Below are 27,554 nucleotides of genomic sequence, written 5' to 3'. Positions count from 1 at the left end.
TCGATAGTGATACCTGGGCTTTGGCCAAATCCCAGGTATTGCTATCGGTACTGAAAAAGTCAGATCGATGCATCCCTAAAATAAAGAAGCAAATTAAAACAGAATATCAATTCATTTCATATTGTATCAATTACTTAATGCCTACATTTATTTTTAATAATATTTTTTGGTGCATTTAATGGTATATTTATTTACATTATTCACATGGGTGTTTGTTTAAAATAAGAATTTGTGCAGCTTTTTCACTTTTTTCTTTCAAATTTACTATGCTTGACCAATTCAAGCATTCAATGGCGAGTTGTAAACTAATCACATTCCTGGAAAAGCTCCAATAAATACAGTAGGTCAACTAGGAATTTAAACAACTGTGCAGTCCTAGTGAAAATCACAGGGGAAGCAGCGGGCAAAGGAGCAATTTCCAGTTCAGTGGTGGCCCAAAGGAAAGACACTTGACACCACTTTATATCAAAAGCAGACCGTGGCCAACCTCCTCCATGAACTTCTAGGTCAAAGTCAAACAATTAAAGAAAGACAGATCTTCAGTTTAAGTATTTTAGTAGGTCAGGCTCATGATCCCTGGAGTTCCTCCAAATTCACAAGAAAACACTTTGATAATAGTTAGTAGGAAAGGCGCGTACTGCATAACGTTAGTATGAGATAACAGGATGTGAATCATTTCAGTGGAAATCAAAGGCGTCTTAGGGACTTTGTTAATAATACTGTTGTAGCATTTTGCAACACATTCCTCACAGTTTCTCCAAAAATCAGTAACGCCTTGTCCAAAAAAAAATGTCTGTCTTTCTGCAAGTCTCATGAGCACAGCCTGAAAAAGCATTTGGACTTTGCACTCAACAAGAACTTTAAAATGATTCAGCTCAAATGTCAAATGGTTTCATCTGCTTGTGCTATAAAAGCTAAAATCCTGCAACGTACTGTAAAACACAACACAACATAACTTTTCATTTGAATTCGGACACCAGAAGTGCCCCCCGTCTTGTCCTTTTTATAATATGCTGTTTTAATCTCAGCAAGCTTCCAACATATCATAGGAATTTCATCCTGTAAAAGTTCAAACATTAAGAACACTACTGTATATAAAGTACATAAAAACATAAAAACAGAACTGTGGACATCATTACTGTCTGTTTCTTTAGATCTATATTTATGTTCTTTCATATTTCTTCTATCGATTGTATTTTTATTTGTTGACCTGGGAGCTGTTTCATACAATTCATCACCAGACTACAGTATGGCCTTGCAGGGATTAATAAAGTTGTATTTGTTGTATGTTAGTTGTTATGGTGACAGCATATGTCAATTGGGCTGTGACGTGCGTGGTTTCAGCTCGCCGGGAAGACAGCGAACGCACCTCCAAAGACGGATGGCTGGCTAGTTAGCTGGGATCGACCTAGCGCTGCCGCTGGCCACCAGCCCGCTGTTCAACTCATTTTCTGCAACCAGTGTACCGTTTACAGAAAATGAGCCGAACAAAGTTATCACTCATCTGGCGATAGCAAGGTGCTTTCCTATGCTGTGACAAGAGTGTGTAGATTAGGATTTGTCACTGCACAACCTCACCTCAGTGAGTCCAAGACTTGCCGTAAGTCGGTTTAGTTTATATGAAAGTTAGCCCCGCCTGCTACAACGGTCGCAATGGCAACGGTACACATAAAAATGGCCGCTGCTCTGACAATCCTGCTACGTTGATTTGAATGGGAATGCCCGCTCTACTCCTATTCAATTTCTATGATCAGAACAAAAGTGAATCTTGCGGTGAGATTGTTTGTTCAACTACTGTTTCCAAGGTCCAGATTGAGCTTTCACTCTTCAGGAGTTTATTTTCTAATGTCATGTGGCATCTTTATTTGTGAGCTTCTTTCAGGGCAGCTGTAAAAGTGATGTGTGGTATTTTAAGGGCATATACACAGAAAGTGTAGTTATGATTTGACATTTTACAGCAGTGAAGAGGACAAGAGGAAATGTTGTTCAAACAGTCTGTCACTGCACATCAAAGAGGGACTCATATGGTAGTGAGCTCCACTGTTATTGCACCTGAAGCCAACTTTTTAAAGTCTCACAAACTCTGGAAGTCATTTTCCCCACAGTGGCTCCAACAGTGCTCATATTTTCAGAGCTATTAATATCATGATTATTGCTTCAGCTATTGCTGCCCGTTTGGCAAGAGGAGACACTGCAGCACAAGTTCAGGTCAGGATACAGCTACCTGGATGAAAAGGGACCATTGTTGCCTTTGACTTGGACGCCGGTCCTCGGAGCCTCCTGAATTTCACCAGAAGCTGTTCAAACACTCATGTTCCAGAGCTAATTAGGGTCGAGTGCTCGCCCCGGTGCATCATCACTGCAGGAATGGTAATGACACTGAAAGAAATAACTCGACCCAAAATGAATGCATGGTGGACATTTTCTACCATGGTTACCGGGGGATACAGGATTTTGGGGTTTTGAGGAAGCGCCATCTCTAAGCCCAGGCTGTCATTAATGTGGTAATGTTATTCATATTTGGAAAGAAGAGATGTATATGCTGTGAAACCACATCCCTGCCCCCAAACATGAGCGTGCTACTCCGATGTCACGACTCGCGCTAGCTCATCACATTCCGTTCGTCTGCATTCACAGGATATGTGTTCTTTTGTTAATGCTGCCTCGTAAATCTGAGGAATTGTGATGGTCACATAAGCATTTTCCAAAGACATTCGGTTAGCGTGTCTACTTCACTTGAGAGCATTGATCGGACAGTGACAGGGTGACTTATGACGAAGCACATGCTTGTTGCTTTAACTCATTGACCCACAAAGCATGCTGGTCTCTTTCAGCTCAAACGATGAGCTGTCTATGCTTCATTCCAAGATATATTTTTAGCCACGCTAGCGGCTAATGTTGGTTGGTCAGTCCATCACTTTCCTCCAGACGGAATTATCTAAACAGCTATTAGATGGATTGGATGACATTTGTACAGACATTCATGGTCCCCATAGGCTGCTGACTTTGGTGATCCTCTGACCTTTCCTATAGCATCACCAGAAGGTCAAAGTTTTCACTTATCCAGTAAACTATCTAAAAATCTATGGGACGCCCCCGTGGCTAGATTCTCTCTATTGTCTATAATAAAGGTTTAAACTGTCCCCCAAAATACTTTTAAAATATATAAAGTATATCTCAACATCTACATGGATTACCACACATTTTTGTACAGATATTCATGGTCGCAGGGGATCAATCGTTTGGTTATCCCCTGACTTGTCCTCTAGCTTCACCATGTGGTTTTCATTTAAGTCAACAATTATTAGATGCATTGCCAAAACATTTGGTAAACAATCATGTTGCCCTCAGATTTAACTGTAATAACTTTGTTAATCTGCTCAACATAGATTTTATAGTTCAATCATCGGGTCAACATTTAAATTTGTCCAATACTTCATGATCTGATACCTGCAAAACTAATGACATTCCCATTAAGATCAGTTGTACTTTGTGTTTAGTGCTAATTAGCCAATGTTTGCATGCTAACACGCTAAGCTAAAACCATAGACTGTATATAAGAAGTGGACGTCCCAGTGACGTCACCCATTGGTTTGTAGATTGCCGTTTTGAAGCGTTGAGTTCAGCATTTTGGCCGTCGCCATCTTGGTCTTTTGCAACCAGAAGTGACACTAGAGGGTGGAACTAAGTACAACTGAACGCTGAATAAGATGTTTTCAGGCAACCAGAGTAATAAGATTAACTTTCATGACCTGAAAACACACTGTGAAAGGGTTGAAGTTCTGAGACGAAAACATAGACAACTCCCAGACCGGACAAAGCCGTGGTAGCGACCTGTCAATCACAAGGTAGCCACGTCCTAAAGCATCCCCTGCTTTATGGTCTATTTGACTCTAAATGGGACCATAATTTACTAAATGAACATCATGCTGTATTGAAGAAGACTTGAAACTATTGATTGAGACCATAAACTCATGTTTACAATGTTTACTGAGGTAATAAATCAAGTGAGAAGTAGGCTCATTTTCTCATAGACTTCTATACAATCAGACTTCTTTTTGCAACCAGAGGAGTCGCCCCCTGCTGGCTGTTAGAAAGAATGCCAGATTAAGGCTCTTCTGCATTGGCTTCACTTTTCAGACCCGGAGGTTGCCAATTGGCTAAGATGGGGAACGTGGTAAACATTCACTGCCAAAAATCTGTATGTTAACATTGTCATTTTGAACATGTTGCCATGCAGATGTTAGCATGATACAACCTCACTAACTATACTGTCCTGTTTCTGTTATATTCAATGTATCAGGTATCTATCCTCTAACTTAAATGGCATATAATCCTTCAAACCGATGACATCAGATGGCTGTGAGTGTTGTGTCTGTACTAAAATTCAATAGATCAAATTCTGTTTTCCTACTGAGTTCAGGAGGTGTAAAAACACTTTTCTTTGCAGCTTTGCAAACGAGCTAAATAAAGGGAACACTATTCAAGGCCAGCGCTGAAAGACTTCACAGACTCCCTGTAGTTCTTTGTGGTGCTCAACTCGTAACTGAGCTAAAGAGGAAAGGTCAGGTCTCCATTGAGGAGACCTGGTACAACTGTAGAACAAATAAACAGTGGGAGTAGAAAGAGGGGAGGCTTCTGTGGTGTATGACTCAAGTATGCAGGTCCGTGTATCCCATCAGGTTTAAACACCCAAGTTCTTCTTCTCAGCTCCCCAAAGACTGTCTGCTCTGGCAGAGTGTTTAGAGCACCATAATGCTCAGTAGACATGTGAGGAAATGACACATTCTTGACATTGTGACCTTTCCACAACTTGGTAGCTCTATCAGCATACAGACATGGACAGAAACTGTCAACAGACCTGACAAAGATGTCTCAACTTCTTGATGTCTCTGAAGCCAAAAACTGTGAAAACAGTTTTTTTCCTGGTAACATAAATACCACATGCTTTGGTAAGGGGACAAAAAAATAATGAAATGATTTTGCTGTATTTCTTCTACACATACTTTTCTATTTTGTTTATATCTCAGATACAGACAAGCTCTTGTAAATAACTTATTCAAGCACCCTGGAATCAGCAAACATTACTTTCTATATTTGGTCGTAAAAGAAAGCCTTTCGAATTGAGCTGGATGCCTCTCTGACTTCAGGTTCGGGTCATAAAAAGCTTTTTTTTACAGAGTCACTTTCCAGCTGTGATCCCGTTCCTATCCAAACACAGAGCTGAGGGTTATGAGAAATCAGACTGGAAAAGTTGACAGCGCTGCAGTCTAGCGCAGATGCTCACAGGCAACATCCCTGATTGTAACAATTTAAATTCTTTCAGTCTCAAAAGCTCAGTCGAGGTGAATCCACCTAAGTGAAGGTTAGAAAGCTAAAAGACATAAATGGCAAGGAACCGCGTAGACTGTCTGTTGCAATTTATGATAAGTGTATCACTCTAATACAATTTTAATTGACTAATCTAAGTCACATTTGGAAATACAGTGAATACAGACCCAGACAGAAATGCCCCCCTGAAATGCTGACACTTGGCGAGCACATGTTCTGCTGTCTGGCACATCAAAGATGCATTTTCATTCTCTTGAAACAAAAAAGAGCAGATTTTGTCCTAATCAGCAAAGACAGATCATTGCCTCATCAACACATTCATCTTGAGGAAAACAAATAGACCTACAAATTCATCTCAGACCTCTTATTTGACACGCATGAAAACTGGAGACACGTGGAGTACAAGTCATCACTTCGCTGATCTGGTACCGGTGATAGAAAACAAATAAATCAAAGTACTGTACTAAGTATTGCCATTGTATGCAACAGTTTTTTTTACTCCACACATGTTTTTGTCAGCTATAGTTACTACTTTCTCTGTAGATTGACATTTTACTTAAAAACATGTGAACAAAGAACACTCATACAGTATAATTTAATCGAATAAATAGTATATGGAGCTGTGAAAATAAGATCCAATACATCATTATCGTATATATAACTGTAACAAAGGCATTCTGCATAATGAGTGCTATTGATACCTAAAGGGATAGTTCAGGTGTTTTGAAGTGGGGTTGTATGAGGTACTTCTCCATAGTCAGTGTGTTACCTACAGTAGATGACGGTCGGTACGCCCCCAGTTTGGAGAAACAGACAGGAGTTCACGGAGGCACAACAATGTACTGCTGTGGACGGGGCCGGCAGCAAAACACATTTTAGCCACCTAAAAGAAAGGCTCACCTAGAAAAAAATCAATATCAGTTTAAGTGTACGCTATATTTAACATATTTTCCACAGTTTATCTTGCTGTGAGACAGCGATACAGCCTATGTTTCAGATGGGGAACTGAAGCCATTTTCCATGCTCTCGTCAAAGCAACCAGACTCCATTGAAAAAAACTGTAATTTTACCTCAAAGAACACAGAAGGTGCTGGTGTGGTTAGTTCAGATTCACCAAAGTCACACAATACCACAAACAATCAAACCGATCCAGGCAGTGGTAGACCAGCAACTCCTGTGTTCTGCAGGGTAAAATTACAGGTTTTTTCAATGGAGTCTGGTGGCTTTGGCGAGAGCATAGATGGACACAACGGCTTCAGTTCCCCGTCGGAAAGGGCTACCTGACGGCAAGGTATAGTGGAGAAAATATTCTAAATATAGCGTACACCTCAACTGATATAGATTTTTTTAGGTGAGCCTTCTTTTGGGTGGCTAAAATCCGTTTTGCTGCCAGCCCCGTCCACAGCACTATATTACTTTGCTCCCGTACCTATACTTCTATCTGCTTCTCCAAACTGTGGGTGTACCAACCGTCATCTACTGTAGGTAATACACTGACTATGGATAAGTACCTCATACAACCCCACTTCAAAACACCTGAACTATCCCTTTATGTGCATTTTGCTGCGAATAGTTATGTGCATTTACTTATGTAACATTTTGAAAAGAGGACCTATGTACCGTGATGGAGTATTTTATATAATGGAATGTTTTTTACTTTTAACTTATGTAAAGAATCTGAATACTTCCTCTACAACTGTCTGATAAAGAGTGGATGCTCACATCATTTAGGCAAGCTCCCGCTGGTGATAGATTAAACTACCCTGAGCAACAACATCTTTGCTTTAGATGTTCAGATGAAACAAATCAAGTCTTGTCGAAACTGAAAACATAATTTTAATGATCCTTTTCCACTCAATAACACAGTGTTTTCACATCTCTCTCAGATCCTGCAACATTCCTGAGTCCAGCTGAGAACCGTTAGACTATCAATTGCACACACACTCCCACAGACACACTGATATACAAATATACTGTACAGCTTGAGTTTGTGCATGCAGCTGTGTGTTCACATACCCACACCTACGCACACTGCTGCACTGACTAAACAGTCTTTTCAAAACTAAACTCCGCTGGATGACTCAGTCGTCTGCCGGGGAGACAGACGACGAGTCATTACAAAGGTGTTAAACAAGTGGGAGACTCAGCACTGTGGGTCACAGTAGGTTGAGATAGACAGTATACTCAAGAGCCACAATACTGAAACAACACTTTATTACATTGTTAACATATAAAAATAGGAGACTTTTACGGAAATATTTTCTTTTCCTGCACCTATTAGAAGAGTTTCTCACCTCTTCCACACTACCATTATTTTACTGTTTATGAATAAAGGCACTTTTATACCAGATGTATGAACACCTAATAAAGAAGCCAAAGCCTTGATCCCTGTAGCTCCATTTGTCTGGATGCTGGTTGCACAGTCTGGGCTGCACTATTCTTCCACTGCAAATGTTTTCACCTCGTTCTCAGACATTTACCTCAGCGTCCCTGGTGACCTTTACTCCACACAAATCAGCCTCACCAGACCCTTTCAGTTCTGGTAGACATGGTTGGCTGACGGTTGTTCCGAATGGTAAAGAAGTTGGATTTTACAGTGTAATCGACTCTTTCGCTGACATGTGCAAAAGGAAGACTTCTGTGAGCTGGCAGCTCTTGCTAGTTTGTCACTTCACTCTCCAAGTGTGTCACTGTCCCTGCCTGTACACCAAGAACACACATGTTTGCACTCCATAGCCCCTTACCTAAACCTGAAAGGATAAGTGATGTTATATATTTTCATTATTGCCAAAAAACTCTCATGAAAAGACCAGAACCAACAATGTGTCTCAAAGCATTTTGACTGTGTGATTCCTACTGAAGATGTACATCTTGAAAAACTGCTCACAAATATATACTTTTTTTTAAAGGCACTGCTGTTTTTTGCCAAACGTCTCAATCACAAGTAAACTGTGCATTTGTTAAGGACTATTTTGAGCTGTCGGTTAATATACATTTGGTGTGTTAGTGAGTATTTATGACAGCAGGACGGTGATCGATTCAGTGCCCTTGTTCATTACGATGAAAGGACTCACAGTGAAACAGCGTGACTCATTGATGTGTTTTTAATAGTTTTTCAGATGGAGGCTTTTGGCTCAGAGGAATAAGCCCTATCAGGCTTTGGCTACAAAGACATTGTTAGGGGCAAGGCCACTTGCTCTTCGGTGTTGTCAATTCTTTTATGGCATAAAGGCCAAATGTCGGGGCAGCAAGGCCGTCAAATAAAACAATGATTTATAGTCCATGGAAATAATTAATTTAACTTAAGGGTTAAGGATGATTTTGAACTGTTTTTAACCGGAGTAGAAGGAGTCGATTGTGGGCGCATCTCCTCAAGCAGTGAAGAGTCTTGGTGCATATTTTTAGCGGAGCTTCTGAAACGCGATGCGCCATGTCTGGTGGAAACAAGTATTGTCTGGAGTGGCCGCTTTCAGCTCAGGCGGCCACGGCACAGCTGTGCTTGGTGGAATCCAGGGCTAACATTTGTGTCACACTATCGTCATAAATAGCCCGGTTTTCCATCAGATAATACCAGGCATGAAATCGAATCCAACACTGGTTATGTGTGCAGCGTTTCATTTGATGTTGCCTGAATTCAGAATCACAATAAAAGACACTGGTGTCTAAAAACAGTATTGACAGGAAAGAGGAGAAAATGGCGAAATCAGCTGGGGCAGTGCGACCGGGGCATCAAGGCCACTGTGGCCGCAGGGCATATCATTTTTTGAGGGGCATAAGGCCAAACTGATGGGGCATGAGGGCCATGGCCCCTCATGGCCTCCGTGAAATTCCTGCCCTGTTAGTAGGATCAATTCATTGTTGGTTTTGGACTATTTCGTGGGATTTATTGACAATAATAAAGAAAAAGAAAATCACCAGACATCCTGTAACCATTACAAGCCTGACCTGAACCTGCGCCTGATTCTAAATTTAAAGTAATAATCTTGAAGATTTTCATTGAAATAAGTCATTATCTATCGCAGAATGAGGAAACACTATGATGATTGAGCTTGTGGCCCACTGATGAAAGCCCTTGCATTTGCAGTATTACGAACTGGGTGTCTGTGGTGACATTCTCAGAAAAACTCACAAGCGGCATAATGAAGGGAAGTGAGATTCCAAAACACACCTGCAATTACCGCTTATAGCCATAAGTGTCGCCAAAGAGAACAAAACGGAGATCTTCGAGATTGTAAGTTCAACCCAAAAATCAAATCTTAGCCCTAGCGCTTTCCAAAAATGTCTCAGTTTCACGGTCTAAAACTCAAATTGGGCCTCACAAAAATATAAATATACACACACACACACACACACACACACACACACACACACACACACAGTGGAATGCTCTCAATCAGCTTCTAGCTTCTTCTTTTTTTACTTTGAGGTTACTAACAGTTGATCTGGGATTTTATCAGGCAGCAAAATATAGTGATGTCATTGCCAAGTGCAATATTCTAAAGCTCTTTTACGTGAATACAATACTCTTTCTCTTTTCACACACACATACACACATACACACACTATATACCTCATATCTCAGGCTGCCCAGGGGTGATGGAGGATGGATGACTTGCCAAGAGGAACAGTAAAAACAATCAGCATGGGACAGTAAGCCCAGTATGCAATTTACTGCATATACTGAACACTGGACTCATTATGTTAGCAGAGCAGTGCTTAGTGTAAAAACTAGAATTATACCATTGAGCTGTTCTTTGAGGTAAATAATGACCGATAAATTCTTAATGATCCAAAGCCCACTTCTACCACAATGTTGTTGCAACAATAATCAGATAAAATACAACTAACAACGCTTATGTTAACCTTATGCTTTAACTGATGTGAGTGTTTTCTGAAATATCACCCTTATGGTTAGGGTTCAGGGTTTTCTAATAGGTAGTTTGATGATCACTTGCTGGACACACATTTTGCCCAGAAGATTGAACAGCTACTTGTAGAACAATGAAATAAGATCCAACTAGAATTACTGCCTTTCGGTTCTACGTATGCCTCTGCCCACCAGTCAAGTTGCAGTTTACATCCATGTCTGTCCACAATGTCATCACTTCATAATTTTATACTATGAGACATTTGTGTGAAATTGACATAATTAGCATATGGATGCTTGAGTTATGGCCAAAAACTTGTTTTGTGAGGTAACAGTGACCTTTGACCACCAAAATCTAATCAGGTCATCCTAATGTCCAAGTGGACGATTGTGCCAAATTTGAATAAATTCCCTTGAGGCGTACCTGAAGTGTCGCGGTCATGAGAATGGGACGGACAGACGATTGTACGCATGGACAAACCGAAAACAAAATGCCACCGGCCACGGCTTACGCCGGCACGGAGGCATAAAAAGTCCAGTTTGAGTCCAGTTCGTGTATTTGACTGTGATTCTGATGCCAAAACGCTACAGAGCAGTTTACATTATCGTGAGGAAGGATTTTACTGCTCTGGAAATTTAGCACGGCGGCAATTGCTTTACTGTATGTTCGTCACAATGGTCACAAGGTAAACGGTAATACAGCGTACATGTTACAAATACCAGCAATGTTAGTTTGTATGTCTTTATTTGGTCAATTCAAAAAAAAAATTAAATGAAGCTGTTTTGTATTGTATTGCTGCGAAAGTTGAGCCAGGTTTAACTTTTTTTGCCAATGAGGGGGCTGCATTTCTTCACACAGTGCTTTTGTCTGTCTGAACTCGGCCTAAGGCAACCGAGACTGTGTATGGTTAAGAAAATATCTGGTAATCTTTAACTTTCATGGTTAAAACAAGATGCAAACCATGGTCACGGTCACATGCATTGGACACCGAAGCATCCACCCTAACAAATGAAGCTACTTGGGAGGGGACAGTCATTATTCACTTGTCAGAAAATAGTAAACAAAGGTTGTTTTAAGCATTTAAACAAACTGCCAATGCTATCATTTCCTCGTCTGGAAATCATTGAAGTCAGAGAGAAAAAACAGACTTATAAAAAAGGGGGAATATATATAAACAGAACTAATGATTTACACACACACACAGAAGCACAGCTGGAACTCGGCATCGGTTCTAGCACACTGTTTGCTACCAGACATTTTGGTGAAGCCAGAGACTAATTTTGGCCACCACACGGTGCCAGTTGGCCTAATAATAGCGTGCATCAGGAGTCTGTTTGTGCTATGAGGTAACGTGATGAATGTGAGGTATCCAGCTCACAACTACAGTTTGTTTTGCAAGCACAAATTAATGGGAGGAAACTTTGCACACCACAGGAGAGGTACAGTAGATCACTATCATTCTGAGGGGAAAAATGTCTCACTGCCAAGTCAGACAGTCTGTCAGCATTAATAGCTTGTTGTCACATGTGTTTAACAGTTATTATGTACTTGACCTCTTAATCTCAGCCATAGATCACAAAGGTCAACTCTGTCTGTTTTACAGAAGCTACACATATAAATCATAATTGTGCCATAAAGTATAGATGATAGAAGTTGGACACTGTAATTCAAGTGGTCATTGTGGTGTCAGAAGCCATAATAATGTCAATTATAGAGCAGTTTTCCAGTTACTGAAATCAATTGATTTTAAGGGGAGACACCCCAGGTGAACATTTTTAACTAATAAATCTCACCATTAAACTTCCTCAGCTGATTATTTACATTAAGACAATTATTTTTTGAATTACAAGTTTTCTGAAAATGTACGTTTAGATATGCAAATGAGGCATTATCTTATTAAATTTAATACATTTCCAGAACAGAAATCTCAACATTGGATAAAGCCAGGTTAAAAACTCTTGTTTCATTTACTGTCAACTGTCATCAATGTTCACCATGTTTTTAGGAATAATATGTTCTAAAAATCGGGCTATGAATGATATATGAACAAACCCCTCTGTAAAAACCTTCAGAATATAGAGAGGAATGAAACTGTAAAGTTTGGTGGATGTAAGTGCTGCTGAAGTGGAGATTTCTGGCTCAGAGTCTGAGAAAAAAAATATTTTGAGAAAATGGCCTTTAAAGATATGGATTGTAAAATTCAAGTCATTTTGAAGACACTACAGGTGAATAGGGTAAAACATTTTAACTAATAGATATCACCATGAAACTTCCCCAGTTGATTACTTACATTAAGACAATTATTTTGTGTATTGCAAGTTTTCTGAAATGTTATGTTTAAATATGCAAATGAGGCATTATCTAATGCTAACTTTGGTTGAATATAAGACAAATCTACAGTCACAAGTAGACAAGACGTAGTAAAATAAACATCTAAATGTGTATTTGGGATGTTTTCTATCCACTAGACTGAAAGAAGACATGTTATGGAAGCAATATAGCCCAAAATCTCCTCATGCCATGCAAAACATCAACGAGCTATAATATATTGCATAGCAGCAGCAGTGTGTAAATCATATCTTACCACTTTTCTCCTCCAGCAGCCACGTGTTGCTGAACAGTGTATCCAAACTGGGCTTGTTTAGGGCCTTTGATGATCCTGGCGTTCTTTGTGTCAATATTGAAGCAGTCATGGAAGCCTTGAAAAAGAAAAAGACAATTTTCATCAGCATTGGCAAAAGAAGATGCCATCAATGACCTGATGTTACCTACCTATCATTAATATAATCTATACGGAACATCTAGTTTTTAGTGTCACATGGTAGTATCTCAGAAGTCTGAAAGAAACATTTACATTAACATTAATCTCTATAAACAGATTCTGCGTTCACATACAGTAGAATCTGTAGGCAACGTGACAGGAATTTGGTATCGGAAGCGTTCTGCTTTCCATTTGTAGTCTGAAAAGTATTGACCAATCACGTTGGAGCAGGCTTTGGCTGAATGCAGGTAAACAGTCCGTGTGGAGAACAGAAGAGGAGGAACGTGCTGGCCGGAATGCAATCTGGGAACCCACCGGCTATCGTCTGACAATGATTTAGCTTTTTATTGGTTTAAAATTAGTTTGTAAACTGGCTACTTGTGAAACAATTCGGTCCTACACGTCATCTCTCAACTCCAACTGCAGTCTGGCATCTCAAGTTGCTAATGGGACTGTTAATAATGAGCAGCGCATGGAAAAAGGAAGTCTTGGCCCGGATATCTGCTGGCTACACTGGAACCGCAGAAATATAGCCCCTTGCCCCCAAAAGCTTATCGAAGGTCGAGATCGTCAGACGGATAGCTGGGTTCCGAGACTGCATTAACATTAATTTGTCCTCAGCACCTGGCCAAAGTGCAACACACACCTGCAAACTCATCATTACTCATCCTTAAAATAATCCCTACTCTGCCTCTTGTGTGTTTGTCCCTCTGCACCAGTCTAAACACAGACTTCCCTCATAAAGAAAACAAATACTAATCGTATAAATGTTGCAGAGCAGCTGAACTGATCTGTCAGAACTGACTTTCTTCCATTAGTAATTTGCAGACTCAGAGGGGTTTTGGTTAAGCAGCATAGTATCAACACAACCATCTATGAACAATATTGTACTACCATAAGAACATTTTGACGGGCACCAGTATGGCATAAAACATATAATAGGTCTAAATTTGATGTACATGTAAAATCTGTAATTTACAATTTATTGGAAGTAGCTGAAAAGGCTCTTGAAAATGTCCTTCCATATGAAGAAATTACAAAACAACCTGCACCATATCATTACCTATATCTTGAAATTACAATAATAAGATTTGACAGAAACGCTGACCAATCAGAGCAGAGTGGGAGGAGACAGGCTCTGAATCAGCCTCTGTCAAGCAGAGCCTCTGAGCTGGTATATTCAGGCTGACAGTATGAGAAGAATAAAGGGGTTTTTGAACATTGCAGCATGTAAACATGTTCTAGTGCAACATTAAAATACATCTATGAACCTGGAAATGAGCATTATATGAGACCTTTAAAGAGACCCAGCAGGGAGTTTTGTTTTGATATTGCAGTTAATAGATGGCGAAGTGTAACCTGACAGGTAGCAAGAGGGTAACAAGTTAAAGCTGCTGTGGGACCCGATCAAAGCCAATCTGTTTTCCCGATTGTGTACTTAAATTCCTCTCACATCTTTGACAGCTTACCAGGTGGTAGAAAACAGCAGTGAATGTCTGGTTCCAATTAAAATACCAATCGGAGAAGGTATTTTTTTCCCCAGATTTTGCATGTCACCAAGTTACCCATTATGGCTAATTAATGGTGATGGCATTATTTGGCTTTTAGATTTCCATCAAAAGAGGAGGGCTCTGAGTGAGGACTTGGAGGTGGTGAGATTTTCCTTTTGGCGGAGGAGAAGGGGAAAAAACGTAATCGTCTACCACTCTGACTTCCTCTCGATCCATCTCTCTCCGTTCATCTGTCTTCTTCTTAATCTCCTGCTGATCTCTGCCTCACCAGTTGCCAGACTTATCTTAAGTGTGCGTGTCGATCGGTGTTGCTCCGTTGACGTTTTAGCTACTGTAAGGTCAAGGATCATGTTGAACTTTACACCAGAGCTCACTGATAGTTAGATAGGGAACTATTATATTTCAGAGCCAAAAAAATACATTAAAAAAATAAAGTAGGAGGGAAAGTTAAGCAGATTTAATGAGACACAGAAGTTTGTTTTGTAGGAGCTGAAGATGAACTTTGAATCACCACGAACTCCCCCACCTTTTACATCTCTGTGGCTCTTGTCCACACACTGTTGGGCTTATTCAGTCCCTCGGCCTCCCACTAAACGACCCCACTCTCAGCTCGCTCACTCCCCTTCTGGGAGGCTCCGGGGTCACGTCAAGTTAACTGAACCTTTTTTCCCTGCAAGAGGAAATTCAGTGAAATGTAAACAACAAGGTGAAGGAATGCTCAACAAAGTTGGAAAACATGTAAAATTCAAATTAACCCATAACAAATGACAGCTGAGGTCAAATCAGTGGGCAACCTCCGGGTCTGAGAAATGAAGCCAGTGCGGAAGGGCCTTAAACTTGCATTTGTTCTAATAGCCAGCAGGGGGCGACTCCTCTGGTTGCAAAAATAAGTCAGTTTGTATAGACTATGAGAAAATGAGCCTACTTCTCTCTTGATTTATTACCTCAGTAAACATTGTAAACATGAGTTTATGGTCTCAATCACTAGTTTCAAGTCTTCTTCAATACAGCATGATGTTCATTTAGTAAATTATGGTCCCATTTAGAGTCAAATAGACCATAAAGCAGGGGATGCTTTAGGGCGTGGCTACCTTGTTATTGACAGGTCGCTACCACGACGTTGTCCGGTCTGGGAGTTGTCTGTGTTTTCGTCTCAGAACTTCAACCCTTTCAGTGTGTTTTCATGTCATGAAAGTTAATCTTATTACTCTGGTTGCCTGAAAACATCTTATTCAGCGTTCAGTTGTACTTAGTTCCACCCTCTAGTGTCACTTCTGGTTGCAAAAGACCAAGATGGCGACTGACAAAATGCCAAATTCGAGGCTTCAAAGTCCACAACGGCCACAGTCCACAAACCTTTGGGTAACGTCACGGTGACTACGTCCACTTTTTATAAACAGTCTATGGGTCAAATCAAGACAGTTGTTCCCATGGTTCTCTTGTAATGATTTGAATCAGAAGTGTACCTTTTCATTGGCAGTTATTAAGCTGACTCTACATACCTAATGAACACAAGTATGTGATTGTGCAGGTTAGAATATTACATAAAATATATTATTATTTAAGTGTATCGTGCTATTACTTACTGCCATGCGGAGAAAAACAGTTGGAGTCTCCTAATATGATTCCTGTTGACCCGATCAAGTTGCTATGTTATCCAATATCCCATTAATTGTGAGTCTAGCATCTGTTTTCACTTTTATCCTAATGATACTAATCTGTATTGCCAAGATAAACCGAGGAGCCCAACTTACCCACATTACATCACTAGTTGATGTGTCAAGAACTGTGTGTCCCAAAATTTCCCAGACGTAAAAATGTGTACCAGTCTGCCGTTAGGAAAACTACAGCTGAGTCTTTTAAACACACCTCACAGGAGCTGCTTGCTTTTGTTGGCTGTCCATGAAGAACAACAACTATCAAAGTCTGCACTGTCAGCTAGATGGAGACAAAACTTTGGCTTTCTAAAGAAAAGCAGTCCAACACTTTGACAGCTGAAGTTATGCAACAATTAACAGAATAGTTATGTTTTAAGAAATCCTCTATATATATTTTAGTTGATTGTCAATTCAGTGTCAACATGTTGGGTTGGAGCTGTGTCAAATACAAAAGCTTGTTGTGTAGCGGTTTGTGGTTTGGCTCCATAGCCAACCATAAGCAAGATTTAGCTTTGGAGGCCCCATAAGGTGCCAGTATATTTCATCAGAACATCCAGATGGTCCAATGGCTCCAGAACCCCCCCCCCCCCCCTTTCTCACGTTGAATTGGGGGGTGGGGGGGGGCTGCATCCAACAATTTCCAACAGTCCAACATTCACACCCACCTTATCCAGTGATTGGACAGCTGAGCAAAGTAAGAACTATTTCTGTCACTTTGTATAAGAAACAATGAAGTAAAACTATATGAATGCCTTTCAGGAGACTGTTTGAAAAAGTGAAATGTTATCCCTGTATTTAAACGAGTAATGCGTCTATCCCCTCTCTGTGACGGCCTTCAAGTGTGGCCCTTTGGAACAACAGCTATCAATACTTTTGGCTTCCGATGTGATCGGACAACACGTCGTATGGACTAGTTCTTTTACGGCATTAAAAAAAAACGAGTCTGTTCCTGTTTGTATTTATTTATTTGTTCAGCTCTGATTTATCTTCACAAGAAACTCTGATTCTTTCTGTGCTGCCTCGAAAATTCACTTTGTGTTCTGTCTTAACACACATTTAGGAGTAGATAATAGAACACAAGTTACTAATAGTAGAGCCTTTTTCTTAGCCTTATTTTCTTATTAACAGATTTGCAGTTTTCTGAGTGAACTGTGGGATCATTATCACTATTATAGCATGTTATGTGATGAAGATGAGCCTCACCCACACTTCACCTTAGAAATCAAGCTTCTGGTGCTCCACCTCCAGCTAAAAGACAGTTGTTGTTATGACTACTGAATAAGTAATCCAATTTGACACTAAAGGGTGAAAGGACTCTTCACTCTGGGTGAGGGAGTTTTGTGCTTAAATCATGTTTTACTGCATCAGCAGGTCAAATGAAATCAAAATAACTCCCATCAGTGTTATAAACATGATATTACCTTCTAATCAAGCTTACAAGTGTCCAAGTTCCTAAAATACGGTACTGTAGTAATATGGGGTACAACTCAGATGGCATTGAAGCCAATACAGAAGTGTCTTACACCTGCATTCTTTCTAATAGCCAGCAGGGGGCGACTCCTCTGGTTGCAAAAAGAATTCTGATTGTATAGAAGTCAATGAGAAAATGAGCCTACTTCTCACTTGATTTATTACCTCAGTAAACATTGTAAACATGAGTTTATGGTCTCAATCGATAGTTTCAAGTCTTCTTCAATACAGCATGATGTTCATTTAGTAAATTATGGTCCCATTTAGAGTCAAATAGACCATAAAGCAGGGGATGCTTTAGGGCGGGGCTACCTTGTGATTGACAGGTCAGCGTTGTCCGGTCTGGGAGCTGTCCATGTTTTCGTCTTTCAACTTTAACCCTTTCACAGTGTGTTTTCAGTTCATTAAAGTTAATTGTAACAATTTGGTCGAGTTCAGTTGTGCTGAGCTCGACCCTCTCGTGTCACTTGTGGTTCCAAAAAAACAATAGTATGACAGACAAAAACCAAGATGGCGACGGCCAAAGTCGAGGCTTCAAAATCTTAGTCCACAAACCAATAGGTGACATCACGGTGAATACGTGCACTTCTTATATACAGTCTAACAGCTGCAACTCAACTCAGCTTTTTGTTTGTTACACAGCAGACAAGCTCTATTTGTATTCTAGTTGTTTGCACTTTGAAAGGCAGAGGAGGAATTACATATCGAGCAGCTGTATTCCTTGAAGAAAAATGATCCTCTAACAGAAATCGGAAGTTATCTGCATTCCTTAGATAGTGAATATTTTGGAGAATTAATATGTTGTCTAAACAAATAGCAAACCAAATATGTACTCCCACTCTTCCTCAGTAAGCATCTGTGAACCTGTGCATCCCAGCCACAATTTTACCACAGGAAATGATGTGAGTGGGGTGAGCGCCACACAGTGAATGAGTTCATTTCTCAAGTCTGTCAAATGACCTGGAGTATACAACACCTTGATTGGCACAACCATGGACCATTTGTTCAGTTTCATGAAAACCTCCATTAAAATAAATGACCGTATCTGCCAGGCAGACTCTTGATGTAAATATTGACACATTCTCCACGTCGCTCATTTCCTGTCCTATGAATGGTTCACATGTTCAGCTGGTGTTTGATCCTACCTCCAAACATCCTCCTAGAGTTTCTGTTTACCTAGAAACATAAAAGGGCTGACTGAAAATAGCTGGTTTGGAACAGATAGGTGTATGGAAAATAAATACAAATCAGTAGGTGACTCTTGACATTGTGGTGCAGCATAAATCATTTTACAAATGAGGGGCAGTGAGCTGTATCATTTGGAAGTTTCTCCATCATTGTTCAACTGAAGCACATGAACGTCAACAGATCTGGTAGCTGATTTAATGCTAGGATGACTTTTAAGCATTTAAAGCAACTGTATGTAAGTTTTAACACATATAATCCAGTGCGTGAACAGGTTGTAACCTAATCTAAAAAATTAGACCTTCTGCGACTTTCTGGGTTTCCTCTATCAGCCTGTAGACTGCTTTTAATGTGAAGAATGCGGGATGCTTTTTCCAGGAAAGTCCAACAGATGTGATGCCATGCACGCTCCGCTACAGGGCCAACAGCGTGCAACCATAGCTAACGTTCGGTTAGAAATGGAGTCCGCCAACGCCAACAAATGACCAGCTCCCACTAAAACTCAGACTCCAACACAAACTCCACTGAAGCACAAAAAAAGTTATATCTAGTGAAGCCCGTCTGGCAAAACAGGAATGTGACCGACGGGGAAAACTAGTGTTGCAGGAGTATAGCAGAGCTAGTGCGAAGAGTGTGTGTGCACGTGGGAAGTGAGTGGTGAAGCAAGAGAGAGAGAGCGGCAGCGAGTGTGTGAGAAAACGAGCGAGCGGCAGAGCAGATGATAATTAGTTTAGTTTTGAGAATATCAAGTGAATGTTCAGTGGAAGTTGCAGTTTGTGCAGAAATAAATGCTGCAGCTCCTCAAGACCAACAGAGGTTTCCCGTGTCTTGTTTCCTGCTGCTGAGTGAAGTGACGGGGGTTTACTCTGGAGCGAGTTACGTTCTCGACTCTGGCCCAGGAGACCAAAACTACGGTGCCTTCTGACCACGGTCGAGACACTGAAGCAGGAAAAGATAACACTAGGATCAACATCGGCCGGGCCTTCGGTTCATGGAGGGAACTTCATCTGGTCAGCTAACATTACTGCCAAGCATGTGAAATATATAGTGATATTGTGGTTTTAGCTGCTAATGTTGCTAACGTTCAACATGATGCCTGTCAATCACGTTCAGTCTCGTGTGTGTCGCCTCACTGTTTTGACCGATGCTCGCTTGCGTCTACATAGTGCGAGCACAAGCGCGAGCAACAGGACGCTGACTGTAGTTGACTTAACGGCCACAGGTTTCATCACTGTTAACAAGCAATTTCTGATTCTTACATAGAGCCCCTTTAAAATACATTTCCCAAGATGCAATCACAGAAAGGCTGAAGTCTGACCCAGAAATGAGTGAAAGCCATAGGAAAGTGTCAGGGTGGAAGCATGAGAATGGAGGTGATCCACTTTTCCATTTCAAGCTACTAATATGGCAGAGCAATTTAATATTCCCAGTAATATCAGCAGCTTCTAACGCGAGGTCGGAGACTTGCCGGGTTTCCTGTGTACCGGCTTTCATGCCCAAATAAATAAACCTCAGGCCGGTGGCTGCCGGTGCGACCCACATTAGTCCGCTGCTGCCTTTGGCCCGACACCAAGCTGCAGGAGCTCCACCACAGACCCACTGACATAGAGCAGCCGTGCGGGTTGCGTTGTGCAAACTGCTGGCGCGGAGACATATCAGACGAGCATGATGCAGTTCTTTTATAAGTTGACGCACTGTAATATGGTTTAGGATTTATGAAAACATACGGTATCATCATGATGAGTATAGACACTGCATCTGACTGGTGTTTTAACAAATATGAGAACAAAGTCTCCTCATAAAATAAATCTAAAAAGCAGCAGAATGTACTGTTTTTCCATCGATCCATTCTGGGTTTCCATTACAATGATTTCCTCTGGAAAGATTCTTCACACTTGACAATATACTTTCAAAGATTTTGGCACCTTATATCACATTCACCCCACGCCAACGTAAATACTCTGAGAGGCACGGGCTATCTAAAACCAGATGTTCCCAAAACGCAACAGCCAACTGGGCACTGATTAACAGGCCGTTAACCCTCTGAGCCAACAAAAGGACCTCCGGGGATTCAAACCAAGTCTTTAGTACCACCAGCTATCACACACAACTACATGACACTGTCAAGACATCTGCACGGAGTTAGTAAGTGGTTAGTTTGTTACTACAGAAACAACATGACGTGGATTTATTTATAGAGCATTAATTGCTTTTGGCAACATTAACTGTAACACCAGAACTTCACCAGCCTATAAAAGTTGTAAAACTACTACTACTATTGATTAATGAGCAGGTATTTTCTAAACGATCTGACAGTTACTCAACCAATTGCTTTAATTATTCATTTTGATGAGACATTTTAATATCAACTACACCCTAAGTATCTGTTGCTACTGACATAATAGTCTCAGTCGATGCCAACAGACTGGCTCACATCTGAAAATAGGATCTGGACACAGAAAGATCTGTCGACATACCATGAAGGAATGAATCCCTGACCAAACTATACCACCAAACTATAATCATCTGATTCTTGGACCAATTGTAATCAATCAAGATATCTTACAAAGAAAACTACAGAGATGTGTGAAACATAACCTCCTCCAGTGTTGGCAGAGAAACAGTAAATACCTGGGATTGCTGGACGTCCCAGGAGGGTTTTCAAACTTGGAGAAATTGGTTCTTGTAAATAGGATAATTCCATTTAATTGGTTTTATACAATGGACGTGGAATTTACTAATTTTATAGGAAATGTGTCCATTAAAATCCTGTAACAGGACACTCCATATAAAGCTTGGGTCAACTGTTTAACACACTCACAATCAACATTGGAGGAATGAATGTGAAGGAGGTCACAGAAACCAATCAAAAGTTATCATCCATCTCCACTGACTTATGAGCTGTTTTAACCAGTGGTTTTGTTTTAGGTAAATTTACAGTTTGGTTCTGTCTCATCACCGCTCTCATGAATCACATTCTTAGCAGCAGCAGCAAACAGTTTTCTTTAGAGACTGTCCTCCCAAGACAAACAACAGCATCAATTGTTTCAGGAAATGTCCCAAAACTACATAGCTTTATATTCAAGTGGCAACGCCCTCTAGAGGTCGTAGGAATGATCAGTCTTGTCCGTTGAAATGAGGAAGCTGGGTGACATTATTAAAGAGCCACAAAGTCTGCATAGGGAAGAGGTCATGGTGGTTGGAGGTATATACAAAACTTTGGACTTTCCTGTATCGTAATGTATCGCAATCAACTTTGGTTTCTTGTAACCGTCCATGGAACCTTAACTAAGTACTTATTTTAACCCAAACCATGATCTTTCCCTAACCCTAACCAAGTTGTTTCTGTGGCTAAACCCAACCAAACCTTCACCATAACTTTGTCACATCATAAAACTAATTAAATTAACAGTGATTTAATGTTGTAACAATGTTGGAAAACAGATAAATGAGATCATCCTGTTGATATGGGCGTAAGATCCGAAAACGCGTCGTTCTGTTACAAACAAGGTATCTAGTCATTTTAGAGTGGGCAAAGATGCTTGCTTCATATAAATGTATGTATATATTTATTATTGGAAATCTATTAACAACACAAAACAAATGACAAATATTGTCCAGAAACCCTCACAGGTACTGCATTCAGCATAAAGAATATGCTCCAATCATAACATGGCAAACAAAAACCCAACAGGCAACAACAGCTGTCAGTGTGTCAGTGTTCTGACTTCACTATGACTTGCCCCAAACTGCATGTGATTATCAAAGTGTGCATGTCTGTAAAAGGGAGACTCGTGGGTACCCATAGAACCCATTTTCATTCACATATCTTGAGGTCAGAGGTCAAGAGACCCCTTTTGAAAATCACTATGCCAGTTTTTCCTTGACAAAATTTAGCATAAGTTTTGAGTGTTATTTAACCTCCTTCATGACAAGCTAGTATGACATGGTTGGTTACCGATGGATTCCTTAGGTTTTCTAGTTTCATATGATATCAGTATCTTCACTCTAGCTTTAAAAGTAAAAGTGGCGTTAAAACAAATTTGCCTTAACGCGTTATTATTGCTTTAACTTTGACATCCCTAATAATAAGACATGGATACGGTGACTCCGCTCAGCCTTGCTTTCAATTTTACCCAGTGGTGACTCGCGGTGTGGCAACTCGCGGTATTGCAGCAAAAAATACCCCCACGGTCCAAAATGCATTTTCCCCATAGACCACAATTATAAAAGAGACGTCTGTAAAAGTGTTGACAGGACACCTCAAACTGCAAACAAGGTCAATTATGACTATTTCTATTGTGACTTTTTGATACAGTACATGAAGGTTTTACATTTGTAAACCTGAGAAAAGCGTGTGACGTCACCACAATGTAAAGTCTATGGGCCGAGCGAGAAACACTACTGTGCATATTCAAGAAACTGTATACGGTGATATTATGTAAGGACTGGGTGTCTGTCAGCTAGTTCTGGAGTTCTCCTGCTCTAGTGGCCAAACTACCATTAAATCAATGAATATTAAGGTGGGCGACAATAAACGCTATCAGTTAACTCAGTGGTGAAACAGAGCTAAGCACAGCTTCCTAAATTTCCTTTGGGAAGTGGCCATGACTTAATTGCTACCATGCATTTTGAGGTTTACCCATGAAGAAACTAATGGACTTGGCATCTGCTTCATTTATTATCAGGACACCTCATCCAGTATTCCTGTTTACTTAATCCACCCAGAATCTGGCACACTGTAGTTTTTGCCTTAATGGAACATACATTTGTTTTTTTAGAGGGCCTCCAGTAATAGATTGTTTTTTATATGTATGCCAGTAATTAATTTTCATTTTCATTTTCAGTGCACTCTTGCACACATCATCCCTGCATGGAGTGGCCACAGTGAACTTCTTAAAATGAGGAAATTCTAAGTTAAGAAATAAACTTGTGTTGACATATCCTGCTGGAATAGTTCTTATGAGGACACATCTGGGTGATGTATGCAAGTAGGACAATGTTCTCTCAGGGAAAAAATAGTGTTTAGGCCAAATAGTAGTTTCTGGCTCCCGCTGTTTAGACGTGTCGTCTATATGAGATGGCCCCACTCAAAGTTATCTGGATGGGATCGTTGGTCCAACAGCCCCAGGATTCCACAAACAGATGACTGAAATGCAGCCTCCTTCTCATGTGTCTGCCAAAACATCTCCCACCACAGCCAGCATCGCGTCTCTCTCCGCAGACTCCAGCTACAAGGTCAGTGTCTCCCTCACTGTGGCGTCAGGCCAAAACTTGTTTCCAACGAATTCCAAAATCAAACCAAATATTTACAATAGAGATTTCCTCTCCTCCATGTCTTAGTTTTGTGTTATTTACCAAATGTCTAAATCGAAGATTGATTCATTTCTCAACTTCTTAAAAAATTCCACGCTCTCAGACCTCAGTATTAACCTCGGGGTGATGCAGCATAACAGAAAAGGAGTGAATAAAGCTTCATTGTTGAAGAAAACTCTTCATGGTGACAACACGCACAGTATTCTATGGAAACGTTGGTCAACACACTGTGTGTTTAAATAATGTGGTTACAGTCCACAGTATGCTGAGCTCAAAACTTAACCATATATCCATCTCAACTGTAGCATTGCATCACTTCTATTTAAAGGGGGGGTTTTGAAGAAAAAAAAAACATGCTTTTGGTGCCTTTTATTCACTCTAAGCCTCTCTCTTTCTTTGCTCCTGCCTAGATGTGTTACTGGTATAGTGATTTCACCGGCAATTGACCACAGTTCTGGCAGAGCACCAACAACTCTCCAGTCGCTGGAAACTTGACTGTGAAAAGATAGCATCAGCTTTCATTTCTGCTTCCAGGGAGACACACACGGCACCTCTGTAGACCTGAGGGGGGACAACAGATCCTTCAGTAAAGCCACTGAGCTCTGCTTTTCCTGTCTCTTACCATGATACTGGGTCAAGATGTCAGGTTGTGATGTCATTCACACAGGCAGCCATTCATTCACTTATTCAAATATTACTGCTCCTTCAAGGAGAAAAATATATGTGCACATAAAAAAAAAACTTTAAAAAGCAGCAGTCTCAAAGTTTCCAGTTGCTGTTGGAACGGGTCAAAGTATAACCAACAATTAGAGAGCCATTATTATACTGCAAAGCTACATGTAGACAGACAGAAGGTCTGATTCATACATCAGCAAGTGAGGATGCATGCAGTGCACACACACTGAAACAATAACACTAAACACATTTCACTCACCTAACTGCTGGCTGCAGATCCAGAGCAGGAGGAAGCAGTAGTACTCCATATGTTTGCCGGTGCAAGTGTGCATGTGTGTGCATGTGTGTGTGTGTGTGTGTGAGTGATGATTGCTGTGAGTGTGTATGTGGTGGGCTGAGGCAAAGAGAGCCAGTGGCGGGCACAGTTAAAGATCCCACTCTGATTGACTCTGAGTCTAAGTTAAAGCGCTGCCTATATCTTGGGGAAGTAGGAGGGGACTGTAGGAGGAGAAGAAGAAGAAGAAGGAGGTTCACTCTGACAGCAGGCAGGAATACTCACAACACATACACACTCATTCAACTCACTTTGACTCTAATGGATCATCTTTAGGTAAAGTTTTTTTTAGTGGACACTTCTGTGGTGGAATGTAACCAAGTACAATTACTCAAGTACTATACTACAATTTTAACATACCTATACTTTACCAGAGTATTTGCATTTTATGCTAATTTCTACTTTGACTTCACGACATTTCAGAAGGGAATATTATCCTTTTTACTCCACTACATTTATGTGACAATTATAGATACTAGTTAAAACTTTACATAAACAACATGATATGCTTATATGGCACGACACAGTACTATACTACTAATTAATCCAGTAGTATATAAAGTATCTAAAATTGGCTCCACATTGACAAACTACAACATTAAAAAGCTCTTACATGGAGGCCTGTCCACGACCAAAGAAATTCTTAGTCGACTAACACTCATAGTATTTTGTCGACTAATCGATTAGCTGATTTTATCTACAGATCTGTAAAACTGAGTTTCTCCACAAAAAATCATACTAAATTTAAATACCAAATACCAATTTAAATCTTGTGTTTACCAGAGATGTGCTCATAAGTTTCCTAGAAATAAGCCAATCAACATGAAAAGGCATTAAAATGATTAATCGACTAAAGAAAGCTTAGTTGACTAAGACCAAAATGGCTCATAAGTCAACTAATCGAGGCATCCCTACTTAAATGTTGGGCTAGGCAATATATCGATATTATATCGATATCGTGATATGAGACTAGATATCGTTTTCAATTTTGGATATCAAAATATTGCACAAGTGTCTTTTCCTGGTTTTAAATGCTGCATTACAGTAAGGTGATGTCACTTTCTGAACTTAACCAGACTGTTCTAGCTGTTCTGTTATTTGCCTTTACACACTTAGTCATTATATCCACATTACAGATGATTATTTATAAAAAATCTCATTGTGTAAATATTTTTGTGAGCACCAATAGTCAACCCTACAATATCGTCTCAACATTGATATTGAGGTATTTGTCAAAAATATTGTGGTATTTGATTTTCTCCATATCGTCCAGCCCTACTTAAATGTATTCATTAGTGATAAAAAGAGAATAATTCAATATTCTATAATAATATACAACTTTGAAAGGATCCATTAATGAGTAATTTTACTTTTGATACTTTAAGTACATTTTGCTGATAATACTAATGTACTTTTACTTAAGTGACATTTTGAAATCAGGACTATTTTTAAACCATGGTATTTCTATTTTACTTAAGTAAAAAATCTGAGTACTTCTTCCACCACTGGAATTTTATGAAGACAGGCATTTTAAGGGAATGACGTTTTGAGCGGTTCAGGTGTGAAGTAATTAAAAGAACCAATCTTTTCACTAAAAGATCAAAATAAACATGTCGTTACTGTGGAACAAATGTAATAAAAATTGTTGAATCAGAGCCAGGTTGTAAACTTTATTTGTAGACATACATGGCTTTCCTGAAAGAAATGAGGTCATTTCACAGATAAGTCTGATTTATTTTATGTATGTTTTATTTATGTATTTTTTACAGCTTGGAGGACAGCAGGGATTCTCTTGATAGAGAATTAATTTAAATAATGAACCAAAAAAACATTTCCAAAGATATTTCAACAGTAGATCAGTGACTTTTCAAACGTCTTCTGTCAGATTCTAGCTATGCACCACTAATGCTATCATCATGGCACGACCACAAACCAGCCGTTGTATTAACAGTGGAACGCAAATGTGGGGTTTGTATGTTACCTCATACCCTTGCAGCTGAACCATCCAGTCCTAACTACAGAATGTATAATGACCCACTTATGTAATAAGACACAGTTTGTGTACATTAGCTCTCCTGAAATCCATTTGTGGTCACCTGGTCGATCTCCAATTCACTACTTAACCACTGTGTGCCACATAAACGCACATCTTTTCTTTTCTTAACACTGGCCTCATTCTCACTTTGGTTTGGAAAATGATTTTTACACTGGCAATGACTGAGACTATTGAATAAAATACATTAACACCTGCATAATAAACCACTTATAGAGTAGCCATGTACAGAAATGAATGGTGGATGGTGCACATGATTTTTTTTTCATGCTCATTTAACTCATTTAATTATTTTGTGTGTATTGTATCAATGTGAAGAGTAGAAAAAGAAGAGTGCTTTTATTACTAGTAATGGTACTATTTGTCATATCGCCGATATTGTTGTGATCTAT

At 40.0% G+C, this 27,554-nt stretch overlaps 1 protein-coding gene across 1 annotated transcript in view; it reads right to left on the bottom strand.

The window, feature by feature from the left end:
* Window positions 1–25,242, bottom strand: part of itga11a (integrin, alpha 11a) — a 68,365-nt gene extending 43,123 nt beyond the window's left edge. The window contains exons 1-2 of the mRNA XM_074621370.1: window positions 25,035–25,242; window positions 12,784–12,898 (exon numbers count right to left, since the gene is read on the bottom strand). Of these exons, the coding sequence (XP_074477471.1) occupies window positions 12,784–12,898; window positions 25,035–25,107 (188 nt within the window). The 5' untranslated portion in view covers window positions 25,108–25,242. The remainder of the gene's footprint in view (window positions 1–12,783; window positions 12,899–25,034) is intronic.
* Window positions 25,243–27,554: the final 2,312 nt, after the last annotated feature.

The sequence above is a fragment of the Sebastes fasciatus genome, chromosome 2, assembly GCF_043250625.1.
Source record: "Sebastes fasciatus isolate fSebFas1 chromosome 2, fSebFas1.pri, whole genome shotgun sequence".
Lineage (NCBI taxonomy): Eukaryota > Metazoa > Chordata > Actinopteri > Perciformes > Sebastidae > Sebastes > Sebastes fasciatus.
The sequence above is the reverse complement of the archived record's forward strand: the minus strand, read 5'-3'. Positions and strand labels throughout refer to the sequence as shown.